Below are 23,356 nucleotides of genomic sequence, written 5' to 3'. Positions count from 1 at the left end.
CTCAAATTTTAGAGTTAGAGCGTGCAATTTAGATATGTTGTTCCTGTTGTCACACAAAATAGGCCACATGAGCAAACGATTGCGATAATGCAGTTTACACCAGGTCTCCAATAAAACAATTGATTTTGGCACAGCGACACATTAATCATGCACGCATTAGTATACTGAACTCAAGTACTATGTATCATAATAATTGTGACTAGTGTACACGAACGTATCAACATTGTATGGGGTGTGTTAACAATGTTAGGGATTGGCGTTCGACGCCGACTTGACATGTTTGTAGCTAATGCTGTACAGAATGTAGAAGATGACCAGTTCGATGCTATCGATGAGCTTCAAATTGAAAGTAGCGTGAATCTGACTGATGAACAACGGGCCGCTGTGGAGGTTCTGATTGAGAAGGCCGTAATAATTAGTTTTCCTGCAGATATGGTACCAGCACTTCGAAGAATGGCTACGCAGTTCGATATATGGCGGTTGAGGCTGGGTGATGACCCACCTGCGCGGGTGCCACCGATGTGGACCGTCTAAAGCCTGGAGCCACCCTTACCGCTGTAAAGCACAGAAGTATCCGCCAGAAGTAAGACAATTTTCGGACGAGTTTAGCAAAGAATTATCTCGACTGGATTAAATTTACGAGAGCACCTAGAGTCGATGGGCGTGCCCCGTTATTCCGGTGCGCGAGCGTGGTGTCGAGTTTCGACAGACGGTAGAATACATGTTCTTTTAACTTAAATGTTGAAGCAATTGCTGCAGCTATGCTTAGCTTGCAAGTCGATTTGGAAGCTGTGAAAGGAACCCGTTTCTTCGCAAATGACGGAAGTAGTTGATTGCGTTCGAGGCCTCCTTCTCCAACAGCGGCCTCGCATCATCAATAACCAGCAGCAACACCTTCACCCGTTCGTCACTCTGGCTCCCCATGTGACGTGGTGGTCACTAGCCAATGGCATGGCAGTGAACAGCCACGTCAATTATTTGAGTTCAGCTGGTCAGATTATTCTGATCAGCGTAAACTTAAGATTGCGTGTCTTTACATCATACTACAATCCTATTGGTCCAAAATCCCATGGATTTGCAACAATCAAGCTTCCAGCCGGAAATTGTGATTATGGGACGCTGTGCGAAATTTCCGACCAAGATAAGAATTAGGATTCATAGGCTTTCATTGGTAGTTACAGAGAAAATCAGGATTTGAGAAAAATATGTTTTAGGATGGACCTGGATACGTGCGTGAATATCCGGTTGTCAAGAACTACTGGTTGTGCGGCAGCTACTAGCTTGCCGCCGCCAACTCTAACTGATTAATCACTTCTCAATTTGCTTTCGAGCAGCAACTCCTCTCCTCCCCTACGACTGTCTACGGCGCCGTACTCGCCGTCTACGCTCCTACGCTTCCTCGCTACTTTCGTGACATGGTAGCACTTGTTGGTCAAGCTTCGGTTCAAGTAGGGCACTCGTGGTGGCATAGCCAGAAGCGAGCTGTCCTGAGGTTATTGGTGCCAGCTACATATTTGGGGAAGCACTAGATCACAAAGGGTATTGCCTCAGCACGAACTGTTACGTTCAGTGGCTAGTTGGTGTGGTTGCGCACTAGTGTGGTACACACAATCGGAAACGCTTTCTGGTGGCCTGCGGTCTAACGCTTTCACGTTACGTGGATCCTTATCCCGCATCAGATCTTAAAGGAGTGAACGTCCGATTAGATACTCACTGGTTGTGCTTGATCTACATCCGTTGCTACTGCATCTGTTTCAGTGTGCTTGTTTATGGGTAAGCGAAAGACTCGCCAGCCCGAAGATCCGTCTGTAAACAGCACAAAGTCCTTGACTGATCGACACAAGCAGCTCGATCAGCTTCGTCTGGACTTGTGGCTAACAACGGTCAAGCAACTTAAGCTCGTCCGCCTGATCCGAAACGAAATTCCGGATTCTAAGGACGCAGCCGCCCGGAACGTCATTCACGACTTCAGTGAATTGCTCAAGAAACGTATTGAGCAGACCCAAGAAATTCTTGAAGGATCTTTTGATCACTCCATCCACGTAGACAAGAAACGTAGATTGTAGGGAGGAGCTTTAATCGGAACCTTTTTTCGCTTCGTTTAACTTCGGTATAGGGTTCTGGTATCTTAAAAGACTTGCGCTGAGAAGTCCAGCTTGTAATGGCTCAAAGAAGGAGTCGTGCAGCTGAGCGCCCGTCACCGAACCCTCGTCCTCGTCAACAGAGCCGTGTTAGTGCTTCGAGCGACGCTGAAGCTACCCAACCCACGATGCGAACAAAAACAAGATCGCAAGCGTCAAGAGAAGGGGCCAGTGCCAATGCACAGGCTGAGTCAGCCTCCCCTGCTATTGATGCTGCTCAGGATGCGGCTGGACCTGAGACCATGTCCATGCAGCAGCTGCTCGTATACATTACGCAGCAGCAACAGCAGTATCAAGCTCAGATGCAAGCGCAAATGCAAGCCCAAATGCAACAAGCTAATGCGAGATTCGAATATCTCGTTGCCGCTAGGGGTGAGCAGAAGAAGAAGGACCCTCCGATGTATGAAGGAAAGTATGGTGAAGACATTGAATTGTGGATCTTTGCCAACGAGCAGTACTACGCAAGCAGACGTGAGTTAATGGAGGCAGAATCGTCAGGTTTCGTGACGATAATCTCCAGCAACTTAGGCAAGTCAGTGTTGAACTGGTATCGCGCTTTTATAGCCGAATGTGAGAGAGCGAGTGTGAACCCCACGTGGTCGTTGTTTAAGCAACAGCTGCGCACGCGCTTTCGACCAAAGGACTTCGAGTATGATCTTCGCGAGAGAATGTTTCGTCTCAAACAGACCAAGACTATTCACGAGTATGTCTCCAAGTTTCAAGACTTGCTGTCGCAGACAGAATTGACGATCAGTGAGTTGGAGAAACGATTCTTCTTTCAAAACGGGTTACGTGAAGAAACAGCAGCGAAGATCAAAGAAGAGAGTCCATCAACGCTACAAGAAGCCATTGAAATTGCTTCGAACTTCGAGTTTGCGCACTACTCCGGGAAACCTCCTCGAGCACCTTCGAAGCCTTCAAAAGGGTCGTCGGACTCGGGGCATCATCTGCCTAAATCGAAACAGCAGAACAACAAGCGTTACGAAAAGAAAATGGGCAGGAACGATGATTGGAAGAAGACAGCTACGTGCAGAAATTGTGACAAGGTTGGTCACATTTCTCCAGATTGTACTCAGCCAAAACGTACGGAAGCAAACCGGTACATGCAGGGCGCAGTGTATGCGATCCTAGAGGCTGAAGCTCGAGCATTCAAGACGGAAGACCAAGAGAGGCCCGTCACGATATTCATTGACAACGGCAGTAGCCTGAACGGCGTAACTGAGGAGTTAGTGATGAAGCTTAGGTTGGATGTCACTGAAGGTGACATGATGCAAGTTGATCTCGGTTATGATCAGATTGTGCATCGTCCACGTCGGACTGTAGAGATGTCTCTACAGCTACCAGGATTTCCCTTGACAACGGGAACATTCCAAGTCATGCCTGTTCCTGAGGGAAAGGACATAGTTTTAGGCATGATGTGGCTGCGGGAGCAGAACCCTGACATCGACTGGAGTACTGGACAGATTGCACCTCGCATCAGCGTGGAGAACACGCAGACTGTGAAGTTGAGACTGCCGAAGACACGTCCAGCCCGTTGGGTGGCAGGACAACGCCGCGCCAGAATTGCGCAGAGCCGTGAGATCTACAACTACTATCGGCAGCATGGCCACAACGGCCAGTTTGGACGAACGAAGTTTATTTCGTCCAACCAGTTCCAGCAAATGTTGCGTAGGGACAAGGACATCGAAGCGGTGTTTGTTATCAATCCGCACGACTCGGAGAGGGCGGAACGCTTCAAGAGTCAAGGATGGGATGCTCTCAAGGACAATCCGGCGTACGATACGCTACGTAAGTATGCGGATACGGTTTTTCGCACGGAACTTCCGAATGAGACACCCCCAGTACGTGAAGGGATTGAGCATGAGATTCTGCTCAAGCCTGATACTTCGCCTATTTCGGTGAAACAATGGCGCCAAAGTCCTGATCAGAAGAAAACGATACAGGAATGGACCAAAGAGATGGTTCAAGCTGGCATCATTCGACCGAGTACGTCAGCGTTTTGTGCACCGACTTTCTGTGTGAAGAAACCAGTCGGATGGCGAATTGTGCACGACTATCGTCAGTTGAATTTAGCTACGGTTCTACCGGCTATTTCGATGCCTCGCAAAGAAGATACCTTTGATGCGATGGCCGGCAGCTATTGGTACTCGTGCATGGACTTACTCTGGAGTTACTACCAAGTTAAGCTAGGTGAATCAGATATACCTTTTACTGCTTTTTCGACCCCAGACGGTGTTTTTGAATATCTCGTCACGCCCATGGGACTCAGCGGTAGCCCGGGAACCTTTAACAGGTTGTTACAGAAGGTTTTTAGGGATTTACGTGACGTGATGCGGATCTACTCCGACGACATTTACGTGTACACCAAGAGTGAAGATGTCGACGAGCATATTGCCGCGTTGGACAGGGTTTTGAGGAGATGTGAAGAGCAGAAGCTATACATCAAGCTGTCCAAGTGCCAATTTTGTGTCGACGAAATCCCATGTTTAGGTGACTTTGTCGGACGCAAGGGCGTTCGAATGGACCCCGATAAGGTGAAGATTATCACAGATTGGCCTGTTCCCAAGACAAAGAAGCAAATGGAAAGCTTTCTGGGGACAACTGTCTACGTTTCTTGATTTTGCAAGGATTTCGCTCAGTTTACAGGTCCTTTGCACGAATGTATCAAGGGAAAACGCTCTAGAGATGCGATCGAACTCAATGAGGACCAGCTGCGGTGTTTTGATGAGCTAAAGAAACGCTTGTCATCACCACCGGTTCTCCGTCTTCCTGATGTCACCAAGCCTTTCGGTATTCGAATGGACGCCTCAAATTTCGCAATTGGGGGAGTCTTATTTCAAAAGGAGGGAGAGTTGGAACATCCAATTGCCTTTACTGGCCGGAAGATGAAACCTGCAGAGCTGAACTACCCAGTACGCGAACAAGAGCTTCTCGCAATCATGCATGCTCTGAAGACATGGCGTGTATATCTGCTAGACAAGCCCTTTCTTGTCGAAACCGATCATAAGAGCATCGAGATGATTCTTACGCAGAAGACAGCGAATAGACGCATTGCGCGGTGGTTCAATGAACTCGCGGAGTTTCGACCCATGTTCAAGTGGATCCCAGGAGAAACAAATGTAGTCGCAGACGCATTATCAAGAAACCCTGAGTTCGAGCATAAGGCTGCGCAAGTAAGCCTTCAGGAACTTCTTGATACGGCTCAAAACCGTGAGATTGTGGCAACTATGGTAGCGAACAACGTGACTGTGGCACAGTCCGCAAAGAAGATGTATTCGTGGAACAAGGACTTGCAGGGAATTGTCAAGAAGCTTAAGCTTGGAGACAACGTTCCGCATTACTCGCTCAGTGATGGTGTATTATACTACCAGACCGGTGAAGATGAAAGTCCGCGACTGTATATTCCGGATGACGAAGATCTGAGAAACCGTGTCATTTGCGAGAACCACGATGCCGTAACGGCAGGCCATCCTGGATCGTACAAGACTTACGTCGCAGTACGAGAGAAGTATTATTGGCCGAAGATGATGAAGTATATCCAGCGTTATTGCAAACACTTGTGAAATGTGTCAGCGCAACAAGGCGAGACAAGTGAAACCGCCGGGATTACTTCAACCGCTGGAAGTACCAAGAGGTAGATGGATCGACATTTCGATGGATTTCATTGTGTCCTTACCTCCCAGCAAGGATGGTTGTAATGCCATCATGGTCATCGTGGATCGATTGACCAAGCGTGCAAAGTTCATTGCAACCGCAGACGACAGATAGCGCAGAAGATACCGCGCATGTCTTCATGAAGAACTATGTAAAATATCATGGCCTTCCGAAGACGATTGTGTCTGATCGTGACTTCAAATTTACGTCCAAGTTTTGGCAGGCTGTTATATCTGCTATGGGAACGCAGCATAACCTGTCATCGGCATTTAGACCACAGACGGATGGACAAACGGAACGTACGAACCGGTTTATCGGGGATTATCTTCGTGAAGTCGTGAACCCAGTCCAGAACGATTGGGATGAGTTTCTTCATATGGCAGAGTTTGCCTACAATCGACGTGTGCATTCGACGATCGGAATGGCACCGTTTGAAGCGGATCTTGGGTATATTCCGTACATGCCCGACGAGGCTTCGTTAGATCCGGAATTCAACAAGTTGGAGAAAGCAGCAAAAGAGTTCTTACTCCGGCAAGAGGTCTTCCTCAAGGTAGCACAAGACCGTATGAGTGAAGCCCAAGAACGCATGAAACACTATTACGACAGGAACAGACTTGTCCAAGACTTCGAGACTGGTGATATGGTGTTACTTGACGGAAAGAACATGGACATCCGCCACAAGGGGTATGCACAGTCGAATAAGTTAGCTCCGAGATTTATTGGACCTTTCCCGATACTAAAGAAGGTGTCTCGAGGCTCGTATGAGTTAGGACTTTCGCAAGGATTGAAGCTGCATCCGGTGTTCCATACGTCACTATTGAAGCCGTACCGCAAAGACCACAAGCGGAGGCAAAATGTGAATAAGGTTGTGTTAGCCGATGGTACCGAGGGCCAACTCGTTGAAGCCGTCATTGGACATCGCAAGTACAAGGGAAAACCGCAATACAAGATCTGGTGGCTTGGTGAAACCAAGAAGGAAGCCACTTGGGAGCCCGTAGAGAATCTAACGCAAATTCCCGGACTCATCGACCTCTACTGGAAGTCAAAGAAGAAAGAGAACTCTTTTCTCTAGGAGAGGCTCTTCTTCGAAGGGAGGTCATGTGACGTGGTGGTCACTAGCCAATGGCATGGCAGTGAACAGCCACGTCAATTATTTGAGTTCAGCTGGTCAGATTATTCGGATCAGCGTAAACTTAAGATTGCGTGTCTTTACATCATACTACAATCCTATTGGTCCAAAATCCCATGGATTTGCAACAATCAAGCTTCCAGCCGGAAATTGTGATTATGGGACGCTGTGCGAAATTTCCGACCAAGATAAGAATTAGGATTCATAGGCTTTCATTGGTAGTTACAGAGAAAATCAGGATTTGAGAAAAATATGTTTTAGGATGGACCTGGATACGTGCGTGAATATCCGGTTGTCAAGAACTACTGGTTGTGCGGCAGCTACTAGCTTGCCGCCGCCAACTCTAACTGATTAATCACTTCTCAATTTGCTTTCGAGCAGCAACTCCTCTCCTCCCCTACAACTGTCTACGGCGCCGTACTCGCCGTCTACGCTCCTACGCTTCCTCGCTACTTTCGTGACACCCCAGTTCAGTAGCCGGCATTTTGTGTGATATCAGAGTCCAGGTACGCTCACTATCGAACGAGGGGCGGTTCGAGTCTCCGATCGAGTCCACGCCAAACAATAAGAGCCAGCCATTGACCGACTTCCAGTTGGTACACGCGTAGTCGAATAAACCCCCCAGTCGGTGATCGATGCCACCGAACAGAGCCGAGAGAGATTCCGGGTAGCGACGGGAAAGCCGGATGAGCGCTCGTTGCTGTGTGCGCACAGGTACAGGAGTCGGGCGTCAAAGGCATCGCCCCCAGTCCGGACCCCACGAGTTGTTAGTAATCTCAAACAGGACTCGGCTCTCCCCGAACCCGGAGCTCTAGACCATCGTCTCGATTGCCAACTAAATAATGCTGATCGGATAATGGAGATTAAGAAAAAGATCGAAGTTGACAAAGCCCTGTCACAGTATTCCCCAGCTTTCAACAGTCTTCGTCATGATGAGTGGGGAAGCTGAGCTTCTCATGATCGGCCCGATTTTGCTAGTTATTGAGCTCGCGGTGCGGGTGTTGTAAGGTGTTGTTGTCGGAGTAGAATCGAGGATGACTACCTAACGACTCTAACGTGTTCAGTTTGACGGCTGTAGGTACGATTGTAATTGTTGGTCCTGTGAGTTCGGAAGTGCTGGCTGGTTTCAAGTGTCGTAAATTCAGTATGATCTTCCAGTTGAAGCAGCACCTGTTCCAATGCAGCTCCCACAGGAGAGACCCGACAGGCGATCCGTGAGTGAAGGTCACTGGAGTTTCTTACATTATAATTGCTTTTAGACAGCTCAGTCTTCCTGTGACAAGAAAGTGACGCATTAGTGACGAAAGAAGTAGGTAATAAAAAACCGGGTTTGCGCTTCATCGGGCTCCTAGCTTACGTCTACGGGCAGACCTACAGAGTAACTGAACGCATAGCAGGGTTATGAGCTGTTCTGGTTCATCACGCTCGGTGGTACCTGCTCCTGCCACGTCACCTTCCCCAGAGATGGCGATTTATACTGGTTGCATGGTAATAACCTGCTCAATGGGATCACAATGTTGAGGAACATGCCGTTTGGGAGTTGTGCGTGCTACATCACCGAGTACAAACCGTTCTCGGACCAGCAAATTGACAGAGTGCGTGGATTCCGATTTTTTTGCGGCTGTCCCGCTTGGCCATGGGACCGTGACGATTGTGGTGAATAACGGTGCATCTGTTGTTATCCATAATATTTACAATATGCTCCTGGGACCTGGTCTGGAACCAGACAGCAAGAATCTGCTGTCACACTCGCAGGCCGAGGACCACGGCTTCGACATTGAGTATCATTGAGCGGAACCAGCCAGGGTACGAGGTCTACTTCTTAACAGATAAGGTGGTGCAACACGTTCTACATGGGTCTATTAACCCTTTTACAGCGCTATTCTGTATTCTACAGAATAAGAATTATGACAGGACATAATTTCCAGCAAGCTTGTAATCGTCCTCGCATGCTTGTGTTTGTAAAGGGTAGAGATGGGTGGTTCGATCTTGAAGGATCTACGAAGGGAAGATAGCCGGGGATAATTCGAATTGAATAGAAAAGACAGTATAAGATGACTGGAGGTTTTGAAAATTCTGTTTCTTGCTATTTTCGGCAGTTGTTGGTGACCACAGATTTCAGATTTATTCGAGAATGAACGCTCCCAACGAGAAACCGTTCAAGCAGTTATGGCGCGAGCTATCCAAGGCAGGATGGAAAGCGAGGAAGCCTAAAGGACTGAGTGCGGACTTCACGTACGTGATGCCCAGTGTGACTGGCCGCTTGGATGCAGAGAAGCGCGGAGCTAAATACTTCGTTGGTACGTTCTGCAGACAGCTCGGTATATATACTTACAGTACTGACAGATATGTGCAGGCGAACAAGAACTCATGACATTTGGACGTCGTCAGGGGTTGCTGGAGCTCTCACCTTTGCCATCACTCCCAGCAAGGATCCCCATGGGAAAGAATGCGGCGTATGAGTTGGCCCGCCGTCGTGCGCCGGTTGAAGAAGTGCTGCCAGCGGAAGAACAAGCGGCACCAACTTTGGAGGTGACGCCTACTCCTCCAACTCCCCCTTCGAGTTTCCCTCCGCGTACTTCAGCTTCTACACCGTCGACTCAAGCAGGTCAAGGAATTCAGCCAGATACAGAGCAAGAAGGTGGGAGCACCACTACTAGTATGGAGGATCCGGAATCCGATGTACGCTCGGGTCATGAACGTGCCGACGAGTCGAAGAGTGAAAGAGACGATTTCAACGGGATTGATGAGTTTGATGGAGAGAACTTCATGGATGCGCTACGTGGGGAGAAGCTGTTCGGGTCAGTTGCTGTAGATGATGTGAATCTGTGCGATGAAGCCGAAGATGACAACGACAGTATTGGTTGTGACTTCGATGATGAGCTGGATGTGCCTGTGTCGCCACGAGAGGACTACGAAAGCGAAGTAGAGTCTGACAGCGACTGTGAGGAGGACAGTGAGCTATTTGTGCAAGCCGACGAAGACATGCGGCGCTTGGGAGCTTCTGGGTGGAACATTTATGACGAGCAAAATTCTGGTAAGTCGGTCGTCTACAGAATAACTCTTTTGATTCTTTTCTAGCTCTGTATTATATTGAAAACAGGTGATTTGACTCTTGAAGCCGCGCAGTTGTACGACGGAAACTGGGGGCCAACTAGATCTGCAGCAGCATTTGCAGAGTCCTCATTAGGAATGTTTTTCTACTTTCTTCCCAAGAAGCTCTGGTTTGTGATTCAGAAGGAGACGAATTTGTATCGCGAGGATTGCATCCCGCTTGTCGCACGTCAGCAACGAGAGAAGCAGCTTCAAGCACAAGCAAAGGATCCCCAAAAGAAGGTCGACTCTGTCCAAGAGATTGAAGAGAAGCTACGGCGAGTAAAACCTATCCAGGCTCACGAAATTATCCACGTGATTGGTCTCCTCGTTGCTCGAGCCCTTTGTTCTCATACGGATGGCCTGGAAAAACACTGGTCTACTCGAGAAGATGGCGCAGTCCCTCGTGGAACGTTCTCCAGGTTTATGAAGAGAGACAGATTCAAGATGATCACTCGTTACCTGCATTTCGCTAGTAACAACGCTGCAGATGCGTCTAAGGACAAGGCATGGAAAGTCAGACCGGTACTGCAGGTACTCGAGAAAACATTTCGGCGTGGCTACCGGTTGGGGCCGCGAATCAGTTTTGACGAAGGCACCATTCCAAACAGGAGCAAGTTCAACCCGGTGCGCGTCTACAACAAGGACAAACCGCACAAGTACGGGACTAAGGTTTACATGACGTGTTGCGCGGAGACTGGCTACTGTTCTCGGTACGTTGATACAGAATTGCTAGTAGTATCAGTAGTATCGGGGTGTTTCTCAGTATCATACAGATTGCCAATTCCTCTTTTCACAGAATACGAGTGAAGTCACTTACAATATGCTGTATCTTCTTCTGTATGCTACAGAATTGAAGTTTATCTCGGCGCGGCTAACAATCCAGCGGCAGCAAAGGGAACGGCACAGAAGGCAATTATAAGAAACGTGAACAAAGCCCTCGAAGGACAACCCGCAAAGCGGCTTGTTGTCGCTGACAACTTCTACAGCTCGTGTGCACTGGTACTGGATTTACTTCGGAGGGGTTACTACTACGTGGGAACGCACCGCAACGACAGATTGGGATGGCCAGTCAACTTTGCGTTTACACAGAAAACGCGGCCCAAGCGTATGCTTTGAGGGACGTATCGCGTCGCTCAAGCCAAAGACTTCCCTGAGCTCATTGCTGTGTCCTGGATGGACTCGAAACCTGTGTCTATGATTGCGACTGGATGTGCAACGACGATGACTAGTGTGAGACGCCGAGTGAAGGGTGAGAGTGTTCGTGCAGACGTACCATGTCCCCAGCTGGTTGCCGATTATCATACTGGTATGGGGTGTGTCGACCAGCACGACCAGCTGCGACTGCAGCGATATTCGAGACAGCGATGTGTGGCTTTCAAAAAATATTACCGCCAGTTATTCTTGGGGTTTGTTGACATGGCGATTGTCAATGGGTTCATCCTGCACAAACTCATCTTGAAGAAAAAGGGAGAACGCATACCGACGCACGCAGAGTACATGCGAAGACTGCAAACGGAGCTTTTAGCAACAACAGAAGCCACATTGGAAACACCAACACAGAGGATTTGATTACGGAGCCAATTCGAACGCAGCCACACGCCCTGCAGAATACGAACGACATGTATGATGGAAATGGGAAGAGTCAGCACCTTTGCAAGGTATGCTCGGCAATGGCGACGCCCCAAACGAAAAGCTTTGAAAGCAGCTACTTCTGCCCCCAGTGCACTCAATCCCACGCCGGCTACGTACCTCTATGTAATCGCGTTCGGAGAGAGGATAGCGGCAACACGCTCACGTGCAGCCAGATTTGGCACCAGGTCTGGCGAAACGGAACTGCGATTCCAGCACACCTGAAGAAGCGCATACGCTTTCGCAAGCGTAAGCGCGCTGACGAAGAGAAAGAAGACAGTAGTTAGCTAGTTAGTAGTCAAATCAATAGACTGTTCGCTCACCAAACTTTTCGGCCAGTTCAAGCCTAGTTCTTCTTCTACTCTTGCTAGTCTAGAACTGGCCGAAAATTTGGTGAGCGAACTTCTGCCGCGTAGCGATGAAGCTCCGGCGGCCATCCAAAATGGCGCGAAGCCGCCAATCTCACTTATCGTTTTGGAGGGGAAATACCTTACAGAAGACATTGCGATCTTTTTTTATTCTGCAGTAGCCAATCAAAACCCCATATAATAGCGTATGGTGGATACATTGCGAAGGTTTTGTCCGTAGAAACGATGTCTTTGCACTTTTTCGCAGTGTCCACCTCACATGATTCGCGAGACAGCTACCATTAGATAAATTGTTGCATTCTTCTGTCAATAGTTTAATCAAGATAAACCTTTATTCTGTATAATACAGAATAAAACCCCGCTTTAAAAGGGTTAATGAAGAAATCCTCTATAAGGACCACTTTAAGGAAGGCTACCACAATTTTGTCACAAATTGGCTTTCGTCGGTAGATGAAGATGCAAGCGGAGGAGAGGCACCTAGTAGTATCTACAGGAGCGCCATTGACGAAGCAGGCATTGCTGTTGAGGAGACCGACGACCGCTGATTCGCCAAATTTGCCTGACTATGAGAAGATCGAGGTGTTACCGCCTGCTGGGCACATGCATTATGCTTCTCCAGACAGCAAGTAAATTGAGATTGAAAAGTGTACGAGCATGCCAATATGTATTGCGCGTCTGAATTCGGAGGCAGCACAAGCTCCAATTGACTCTAGTCAAAGACGAGACGATGTCCCGATCTGAAGTTTCTCCTCAAGTTCTGACAAAGTCTCCACATCTAGAGAGCATAACAGCTCAGAGCGGTGGTCAACCTGCCGAAACCCACGAGTTTGGTAACAAAGTTTTCATCTTTCGCGTTTCTTAAATTCAGAGCCTAGTCGGGCGAAGCACGAGAGCTAAAAAATGTCCCTAAAAAGTTCTAAAAGTGCTCTAATTGTACTAATTGATACTGAGATAAGCTAAGTGTAACATGCGATAGCGGCCTTCCAACTGAGGCGAGCGGGGGGGGGGGGGGCGTAACCGCAGCTAGCCCGCATGGGGTGCCCGCGAAGCAGAGCAGCTCGGAATTTGCGGAGGCGGGCCCAGCGCCGAGCTCACCAGCGAGCCGAGGATTGCACTCTCCAGTACAAACATTCTTTAAATCGCGAGCGAAGCGAACCGCGGGGACGCCGAAGCACTCTTATTGGTCAGATTCGTAAAGCCCCCGATGGGACCGTATTCTCTTATAAGGGTTGCGAAACATGATGACGAGTCTTCATCGACCTACGTCCCATAAGCGACATAGACTCGCTTGGTAACGAGAGCGACACTATTATATTGTGCTTCCATGGACGTGCTTCAAATGCACGATATTTTCGAGCTGATAATGTACTCAGCCCACTAATTGAACAGACGGGAGATAGTAACCGAGCTTTAGCAAACAGAGTTTAATTCAAACTTCGGTGCTAATTAAAACAGAGATTTTTTTGCCAGTTCTGCAAAAACACGTGTAAAGCACAATAATTGCGGGATATTGAAAATATACCGCAAATCCAGCTATGATAATTCAATGACCTCCCAGCTGGAATACAAGACTGCATTGCCATCTGACAGACTGGCATCACTGACAGAAGTCTATACATGTTCCAGTACTGTAACATGTGATTGAGGAATTAAGGTGGTTTCTGAAATCACAGTTTTGTTTTACTTAATCAAACAAATTAAAACGTTAAAGAAGTTTTTATTGGTCTAAAACCTAATCATTTAAAGCAATATTTGGTTTCATGGACTTGAAAATTTTCACGCTCGTAGACCTCCTCGGTAAGGAGTAAACTGCATCGGGAAAAGAAATTGACCCCTCTTGAACCTATCAACGACGTGGAAATTTGATTTCAGCAGCCCAATCAGCGCGATACCGGCACCTTTACAGCCGGCTTTTAGTGCATTGTGCCTTTCATTTAAACTTCAATGAACATTAATATTGCTTTGACAGCGTTCAGGGGTGAAAATACCTGACTAAAAACGTTATTTTTCGGTTAGTTTTTATGCTAAATGCAACATACCAATCTATTAAAATAGTCTTACTATAGTACTGCTGCGTATTCGTCCATGTTATGTTGCATTAGCGCATCGATTTTGCTCGACGTTGTTGCGGAGCAAAATACAGTACGAGCAGATCCTTGAGCTCGATGTGTACATTTTGCTAGAACCTCTGAGATATTATTTCAAATCGTTTTTTAGATCATCATTGGGAATAACAGAGGATCGAATCGTTTGATCATCAAATTTAATACCCTTCTCTTCCTGATATATAAAGAGTTATTAATTGTCAGACCACACTGGAAATAGCAAAACTCGGAGAAGGGGCTGTGCTGATTAACTCAACAAGTCATTCTGCCTAGGCATATGTATGCTGCTGACACCTCAAACGTTATTAATAGTTATACCGGCATCAGTGTGATAACAACAGTGGTCGGTAGACGACGCCAAGAATTTACATGCCTCTTAACCAGATGGGCACGAGCACCATTGCACAACAAGACATCGACTGAAAAAAACTACGGCTCTACTGCAGTGGCTCGACGACGCCCTTCAACGAAGATACTTGCCTCGGACCGATTGTCTTCAGCTGTCATTCTCGGTTTCTCCGCCATGTCCTCAAGCAAGAACAACTCCCCTTTTTCGATGGCTGGTTGCTTCGTATCATTTTAGAGAACATCAAGTCTCGTTACAGCTTCTAGGCCTAATTGAGCGTACTTGATTTTTTTTAGTAGCAAAAGATTGCTGTTAGTGTAAGTGATTAAATCAATTTCAAACTTTGAAATTGAAATTCTAAACAAGCGTGCTACGCTTAGCGGCTTGGCTTATGTGGGGTGCCTTTTTGTTTGAGTAACTCACAGTTTTTACAGATGAACCCTTTGGAAGTAAGCCCTCATCTTGGAATACCCTCCGAGTATTGGCTCCCAGCTTAAGCCCAGGATAAAATTGACTTCTCACCTCTCCCGCGTTATATGGAAAACCAAAAATGATTGTTATGAGGTACTTAGCTACAGAAATTCCTTTGTCAAAGGGCACCCCCATTACCATTGTGTTAAAACATGTACAGTGCTGCACCCCGTTTTCGCGCCCTTGGACCTTTGATAAACTTCCGGATGTGATGATCCTGAATCCAAATGAACTTTAATTTGTAAGGTAAACTCTAATTTATATGCAAATCCTATATGGTCCACCCCCGCGAAAACGGGGTGCAGTACTGTACATTGATTTGAAAAACACATCAGCTTCAAAGCATAATACGATCAATTTAAGGGCTTCGAGCGAAAACTCAAGCCCGCAGTCCTCGCCTACTTCCTCAGCAATACATGTATACAGATACTCTAGCTTATCGACTAGCCCCGCAGTAGCTGCTTCTTTAAGCACAGGGTGTACCGCCGGTAGCTCACGGGTGTCTGTCGGTATTGCGAGCTTCCTAAATTCACTAGCCAGCGTAGCAGGCGAGAATCTGTCTCAAGCATTTGTTAGCCACTCCATCAGAGTTGCACGTGATGACCGCCACCGCTTGCTACAGCGCCCAAAATCAATTCATCCTTTGCAACTTGTTTATATATTTGCCTATTTTGCCTTCTTCTGCTAGGCCAGGCCTGTATAGAACTTCTCCATTGTGGTTGCCATACCGTGGGACTGATAGAACTAGATTATATGTCCCTTCTTCACGTTGTCTACAGCAGCGCGAACAAACTGCCTTGGCTTTTTGAAGACGCCCTTGGTGTTTATTCTTCCCGATGATGGTGTCTTCGGCTCCATTCTGGCAATGGCCGGCAGCGACCAGAAGAGCCAGATTATCACATTTCTGCACATGCGCCCTTTGACAAAGAATTATCCGTTTTTCAATATCCTGCAGTGTGATTGGCCAGGTGCTCTATCTCCGGATCTGCCGGGTACGCCCTTTGACAAAGGAATGTCGGTATGGGAAAGTTAATTGTGCAGCACGCCCAAAGTAATCTGCTCTGCAGCATCCTTTTTAGAATCACGAAACTTTCTTTACATGCCAATAGATAAAGGAGGTTGCCGCCTGCACTGCACGTAATTTGTAGTGTCTTGACAGTTGACAAACTGAACTTGGCCTTAAAAGCGAACGCAGCCTTAATACCGGTCAACTTGTGCTTGATGCAGTACGTTCAAAAGTGTGTATTGAGTTCTTATATTTCATGCATGCTAAGTAGTTTGTTTTCTCCTAGAGCTCGTTGGTAACCAACATGCAGTAGTTTTTTCCTAGTGCTCGTTGGTAACCAACATGGATTAGTTTCCTAGCAAAGGTCCCATGTAGTGGGCCACACCATTACATAAGTAGGTAGCTTTATATTACAAAGGTAGGTGCAGCAGCACACGGCTAGCGTGTGCTGAACTGCCGTCATCCTATTGGTTGATATATGGGGAGCCAGACCCATTATCAGCCAATAAGGGGTTGACGTGTATTTGAGTGGTCAGGGCAAGCTGCCCTGGACCTAAATATAAACAGAGTTGATTTTCCTTCAGACTAAACACTTGGTTTCACTATCGTGGATCTTGCACGCTTCCTCATTATTACGTGTAAGCTAGTAACGGACGCTCTAGGCCCGTTACACATGGTAGCACTTAGTAGTCCTTCCCATGACCAAGTTCACAATGAGCCAAGGCCAGACGTCTGAAGCTTCAGGGTCAACCCTGGAGCATGCTGCTTTCCCTCATCTCACTCGTGTCGAGTGGGAAGCCTTTCACCGCCTTGCGGCGGTGTCCGGTGAGGCTGTTGTCGCGTCGCTGCTGAGCTCAGCGACTCCCGATCAACAACGTCAAGCAGCTCAAGAGTTCATGGAACGCGAGCTCACCGACGCGAATCGGCGAGCGACAACTCCCTCGCGTTCCTCGAAGAATGACATCGTCAAGTTGGAGACGTCAACCTACTCCGGTGAAGGAGCGAATCGCCTTCCGTTGAATCGCTGGTTTCGCGAAATCGACATCGCTATCGCCTCGAGGATGATCGAGGCGCAAGGAGCGAAAGTTAACTTCTTACTTTCCCGACTGGCCGGGAAAGCCAAGGAGTGGGCACTCGGCAAACTGGTCGTCAACAACGATGCGTTCTCCACCCTGGAGGCCCTCCAGAGTGATCTTCGTCTCGCCTTCGAGCCTCCACAAGACGAGTCCCGAGTGCGCGCAGAGTTCTTCGCTCTGCGACAAGGCAAGATGACCATGCGCGACTACGTCCAGAAGACACGCCACCTCGCATCCTGCATCGTCACCAATCCGATTGACATGGCATCTCAAGTCCACGTCTTTGTGTTCGGCATGCGTGAAGGCATAACGCGATACTGTCTGACTCGAGCGGAACCCTCCTCTCTCGAGGAGGCATTTGCTCTCGCACTTTGTGAAGACTACGTTGTGGCGGCGTCGTATGCGCGGGCAATGCCCGCGGAAGCTCAAGAGTCAGCTCCGGAGCCGATGGAGATCGACGCGATTGACGCGTCGAGCAACCGCCGTCGTGCAGCCCCTCGTGCGAACGGTGGTCGTCCCAGTCGATCCCTCACTTGCTTCCGCTGTCGGAAGGCTGGACATCGCGCGGCTGAGTGCCGCGCGCCCGCGCCAGTACTCGCACATACTGTCGATGCCTCTCCTACCGATCACCCAAAAAACGGCCAAGGCCAGTAGGTGCGGGGCGCCCTACTGGCTGGAATGGAGATCCGGGTCCCCCGGTGGCAACCCAACCTTCTAGCCCTCGCGTGCTACACGCACACTTCAATGCCACCACAGCGTCGGGCGACTCAAGACTGATCATCATCAGCCTCCATGTCGCCGGCGCCCGACGTCCACTACGCGCGTTTGGGGACTCAGGAGCGACAAACAACTTCTTCCGTAAGTCGTGTCTGTCGACGCTACCCAGCGAAATCGCTGTCCGCAACGGTCGCGGACAGGTTGTAGTCAAGCTTGCTGACGGAAAGCCGCGCCACGTCGCGCGGCGCGAGATCACGTTGCCGTACACGTTCGACGGCTTTCGCAGCAATGACGACTTCCTCGTGATTGAGATGAACTACGCATTTGATTGTTTCCTGGGCATCCCGTGGTTGTCACGATATCAACAAGAGATTGACTGGTTGGCCCGCTCGGTTAAACATTGCAGCGGTTTCGACGTGAGCGAGGTGTTCACCCACCTCCTGGTTGCCCAGAAGGACTGGCCCCACGTCACCGTCGTGGACCGGTCGTCCACGACGCAGGCTGTACACAGAGTGAGCGATGGCCCTCTCTGCACGGCTTGTGCTGTGCTGTTGCACGAAGGCTCCTCGCCGCGAGGCGAGGACAAGAACACGATGGCGGTCGAGCAGGGGCTCCCGCAATACGAGCAAGCGGTCGAGCATGGGTTCCCGCAGCGCACAACTGCGGTCGAGCATGGGTTCCCGCGGCGCACCACAGCGGTCGAGCATGAGTTCCCGCAGCACAATATGGCGGTCGAGCATGGGTTCCCGCAATGCAACACGGCGGTCGAGCAGTCGAGGCTCCCGTCACCCGAGCCGGTGGTCGAGCAGTTGGAGCTCCCGCCGAACGATCACGCGGTCGAGCAGTGGCCCCCGCGTGTGACCGGCACAGTCGAGAGTGAGCTTCAGTGCCTAGATCGAGGTAATACATCGTCCAGCGAGAGCGATTCTTCCTCCTCGAGTACACACTCGAGGCGCCGGGCAAAGAAGTCGAAGCGCCGTCATTTGAAGCCACGACGTGAAACTGCACCGAGCGGCATCTCACAGACGGAGTCGGTCTGTGTCATTGAGCACGTGGAGACGGCAGGACCGTCAAGCGCACCGTCGATCTTGTGTTTCACCTCGCGACGCTCAATCCATCCACCCGGCTTCCAGGTCTCTCCTGGAAGAACTTCCTCCGTGGCTCTCAAAGGTTGGTGAGGTTGAGCAGGTCTGTCTGATCATAGACACCTCGTCTACGCCACTCGAAAGAGAACACCCGTCAGTGATGACGACGGATCCACCGGTTCAAGAGCGCCGAACCGAAGTCCGCTCGCGAGGAGCGATTCGCAGCGCAGTCCTGGGAGTCCTTGCGCGAGTCTGGTAATCCAGTGTACGAGACCGTCCGCGAATACGCGGACGTCTTTCCCGATAAGATTCCAGCCGAACTGCCTGCCGATCGAGGCGTCCGCCACGAGATCGATCTCGCGCCCGGTTCGAAGTACTGTGTGACGCGGCAGTGGCCGCTGCCGCGAGACCAAGTCAAGGCCATCGACGACTTCTTCGAGAATCGCCGTAAAGCGGGTCACGTGCGTGAGAGTGTCTCTCCACATTCGAGCCCAACGTTCTGTGTGAAGAAGGCCACAGGCGGATGGCGCATCGTTCATGCCTTTAACAAGTTGAATGACGCGACCATCCCCGCGCAAACCCCAATTCCCCGGAAGGACATGGTGCTCGACACCATGGCGGGCAGTGTCGTCTTCAGCGCCATCGACTTGACCGATGGATTCTATCAGATCTTGATGAGACCGAGCGACATCCCCCTGACAGCGGTCAGCACCCCCAGCGGTATGCTCTGGGAGTGGCTTGTGATGCCACAAGGCTTGAAGAATGCTCCCGCCACGTTCAATCGCATGGGTCTCCCATGTGCTGCGTCCGCTTCGAGACTTCGCACCGAGCTACTTCGACGACATCTTCGTGCACAGCCGCGCTGGAGATGGGTCTCAGCGCGATAGAAGTCCACTTGAAGCACTTAAAACAGGTCTTCCAAGTGATGCGCGAGAACAAGTTGTACGCGAACCTGAAGAAGTGTATCTTCTGCGCGCCGGAGATTCCGGTGCTGGGCTGCTTCGTGGGCAAGGACGGCGTTCGCGCCGACCCGGAGAAGGTGTCCTCTATCTGCGCATGGCCGACACCAAAGAACCCCACTGAGTTGCGTCAGTGGTTGGGGCTAGCAAATTATCTCCACCAGTACACGAGGATTTACGCCCGGATTGATCCAGCCCCTCTCATCACTCCTGAAGAAGATGCCACATGGGTCTGGTCACCCGCGCACCAAGCCGCCTTCGACTCAGTGAAGAAGAGCCTCGCTGAGGCGCCGATCCTAGCTCTTCCCGACGACTCGAAACCATATCACGTCGTTTGCGACGCGAGCGACTTTGCCATCGGCTGTGCGCTGATGCAGTTTGACGACGAAGGACGTGAACGGGTCGTCAGCTATCAGTCTCGACAGATGAAGCCAGCGGAGCGCAACTATCCTGTCCACGACAAGGAGCTTCTCGCGATGCGCTACGCTCTGATTAAATTCAGAGTGTACTTACTCGGCGAGCAAACCTTCGCAGTGTATACCGATCACGCATCGCTGAGGACAGCGATGAAGAGCCCTCATCTTTCCCAGCGAATGGCTCGCTGGTTGTCGTTCTTCTCCGAGTATAATTTCGTGGTTCACTACAAACCCGGCAAGAACAACATCCTTGCAGATGCTCTGTCTCGTCGTCCAGATTACGACCCACGCGATTCGCTGGGTCGACAACCGCTGCATGATGAAGACGACGAAGACAACTGTGCTATGTGCTTGGCGTCGGGATTGAACCTGACGAGCGTGTCTTCAGAAACCCCACTCCGCGACGAAATCCGGACTGCGTATGAATTCGATCCGGTCTATTCGAGTATTCTGGAACATCTCCGCTCGCCCAGTGAAAAGACACTGAGTGCTTTGTCCCGCTCCACACGCCATCAGATCGATAGGTATCGGATTGAAGACGGGCTGTTAACGTACAGCATCGATCGCTTCGATGCTTCGCGTGTAGTGGTTCCCAACGACCCTGACTTGCGCTCGCGGATCATCCACGAGTTCCACGATATCCCCCTTGGCGCTCACTTGGGCCGTGAGAAGACATTCGCCGCAGTGTCGCGCGACTTTTACTGGCCCCACATGTATAAGTGGGTGCGCAAGTGGGTGAGGACCTGCGAGATCTGCCAACGCGTGAAACCGTCCGCGTCATCGCAGGCTCCCCTGCGTCCCTTACCAGTGGCCACCGAGGCATGGCGCTCGGTGTCGATGGACTTCGTCTTTGGCCTCCCACCCGACTCCGCCGGGCGCTCCGGTGTCCTGGTATTCGTCGACAGGTTCAGCAAGATGGTTCACCTCATCCCGGTCCCGGATACGATCACCGCGACCGATACCGCGGTGCACTTCGTGGATGCAGTCTTCCGTCATCATGGCATGCCCGAGTCCATTGTTTCGGACCGCGATCCGCGGTTCACGTCTGCTTTCTGGACGAAGCTCTTCGAGCTATCAGGGACAAAGCTGCTGATGTCGACGGCCGCTCATCCGGAGACGGATGGCCAAACCGAGCGAGTTAATCGCGTCCTTGAGGACGTACTTCGCAGCTATGCGACGTCGTTTACGAGCTGGAGCTCGTTCCTTCCGCTTGCTGAGTTCGCGCTGAACAACGCGGTTCACGCGTCGACGTCAACATCGCTCGGCACCCTCGCGTTCCAGCTCTCCTCGCCGTGGGCCGTCCCACGGCGCCGTGTGGCTCCACTCTGGGTGGGGGTGAAAGAGGCGACAACCACTTTGTGACAACTCCGGTTTTGAACCCACAACCGGTTACCATACCGGTTGCCGACAAGCCTTCTACGCCAACACCGGTAATGGACCCTCAACCGGTTTCCATACCGGTTGCCGACTTCTCCTCGAGTGCAGCCTTATCTTCAGCGACTGTTAACGCAGTGACACACGCCCAGGCCAGGAAGGCCCTGACGACTCCCCGCGACGCAGTGTCCCCTCTCGCCTCGTGGACGAATCGTGCCCTGATCAGTCCTGGCACCGCTAACGCGGTGTCTCCATCAGCGAACTACGCGCCAAAGCAACCCGGCACATCCGGCTGATAACACCGCTGTCTCAGACTTCGTCCTCCAGCGTCGAGCAGTCGCACGATACGTACGCGACGCGCCGCAGACGGCGGTCGACAAGCAGTAGGAAATCGCGGACAAGCCAACCGCAAACACACTGTGTCGTTCGGACAGGAGATCGAGTGCTACTGTCGACTTCAGGAATCAGAGACTCTGCCGTCACCAACCTCGGCGCGAGTAAACTCGCACCGCGCTTTATTGGGCCATTTACGGTGACTTACGTTATTGGCGAGGCTTACACACTGGATATCCCCACGTCGCTGCGACTACATCCGACGTTCTACGTCGGACGACTCAAGCAATACCTGTTCGCTACGATCCTTCTTCGACTCAGTCTCCTGAGCCGCCGGCGCATATAGCGGCCGTCCCGCCCGACGCGCGCGCCGAGCCATCGCGCCATTCACACCAGGCGCCTGCTCCACCGTTCCGCTCTGCAGACTACCATGTACCGCGCGCTCAAGAAGCCTCACGCGCGCCAAGAGTTCCCGATTCGACTGACGAGTCTCAGTCGCAGCCCTCACGGCCTTTGCAGCCGCGTCCTGGGCCTCCTCCGCCTCCTGATACGCCGTCCAGAAGCTCCCCGCGAGATCTTCCTCGCGGCTCCCAACCAGAACGTCAGTCGTATCAGCGGGACGGTTCCCCGCCGATTGTCGACTCAGCTGGCGAGATCCGCTGGATAGTCGAGAAGATTGTCGATCACAAAGACCCGCCCCGTCGGTCGGGGCAGCGCCATGTGTCCACCAGTCGCACGGCTCTCGCCGCGCGCCGCTATAGGGTACGATGGCTTGGCTTTCCGGCGGACCAAGATACGTGGGAGCCCCGCGCAAATCTCCTTCGCGATGTCCCGGATGTGATCCAAGAGTACGACTCCAGTCTTCCTGCGCCGGAGAGCGCCGCGAATAATCACGCGGCGGCCGAGAACGAGATCGCCAGTCTGCACGACCACGCGAACGTGATCGAGAACGACGCTGCTGGCGATCGCGCGAGCGCGACCGAGAACGACGACCCCAGTTTTCGTAATCCAACGGAGCGGCGGAGATGCGCTTCGTCGAGATGAGTGGCGGCGCGAGCCGGCGCGACTACCGCGCTGGCCTTTTCGGACAGCGAGCGACGGTAACGCTGGATCCAGGCATTCTCGCGATCACTGAGCGGATGCTCGGCGACATGGGCTTTCCACTCGTCCGTAGTCGGGCGAGACGACACACACCTCCTGCAGCCTTCAGCAACTCGCACGTAGCAGATGCGGTCGTCGGCGTTCCAAGCGCTGTCGCAGATTCGTACGCGCAGCTCGCCCAAGGAATGGCCCCCGATGATTTCTTCCCAGTATGCGATCCAGTCGACGAGATACTCTTCCTGCGCTTGCGTCCGGTTCCAGCGCCGGATGAAGGCGCACCACGACTCCTGTAGCGCACTGTGGTCGACAACGTCCACCGGCTTCTGGCGCAGCGCACGAAAACGCCGGAA

The 23,356-nt window shown here is 51.0% G+C and overlaps 1 protein-coding gene across 1 annotated transcript; it reads left to right on the top strand.

Annotated features, from left to right (window-relative positions):
* Positions 1 to 243: 243 nt before the first annotated feature.
* On the top strand, positions 244 to 716 carry PITG_15404 (uncharacterized protein; the record flags this gene model as incomplete). The annotated part of the gene is made up of 3 exons (XM_002898315.1): positions 244 to 510; positions 569 to 603; positions 644 to 716. The coding sequence occupies 3 exons, from the start codon at positions 244 to 246 to the stop codon at positions 714 to 716; spliced, it is 375 nt and encodes a 124-aa protein (XP_002898361.1).
* Positions 717 to 23,356: the final 22,640 nt, after the last annotated feature.

This window comes from Phytophthora infestans, genomic scaffold, assembly GCF_000142945.1.
Source record: "Phytophthora infestans T30-4 supercont1.37 genomic scaffold, whole genome shotgun sequence".
Lineage (NCBI taxonomy): Eukaryota > Oomycota > Peronosporomycetes > Peronosporales > Peronosporaceae > Phytophthora > Phytophthora infestans.
Note: the sequence above shows the minus strand (reverse complement) of the source record. Positions and strands in the feature narration are given on the sequence as shown.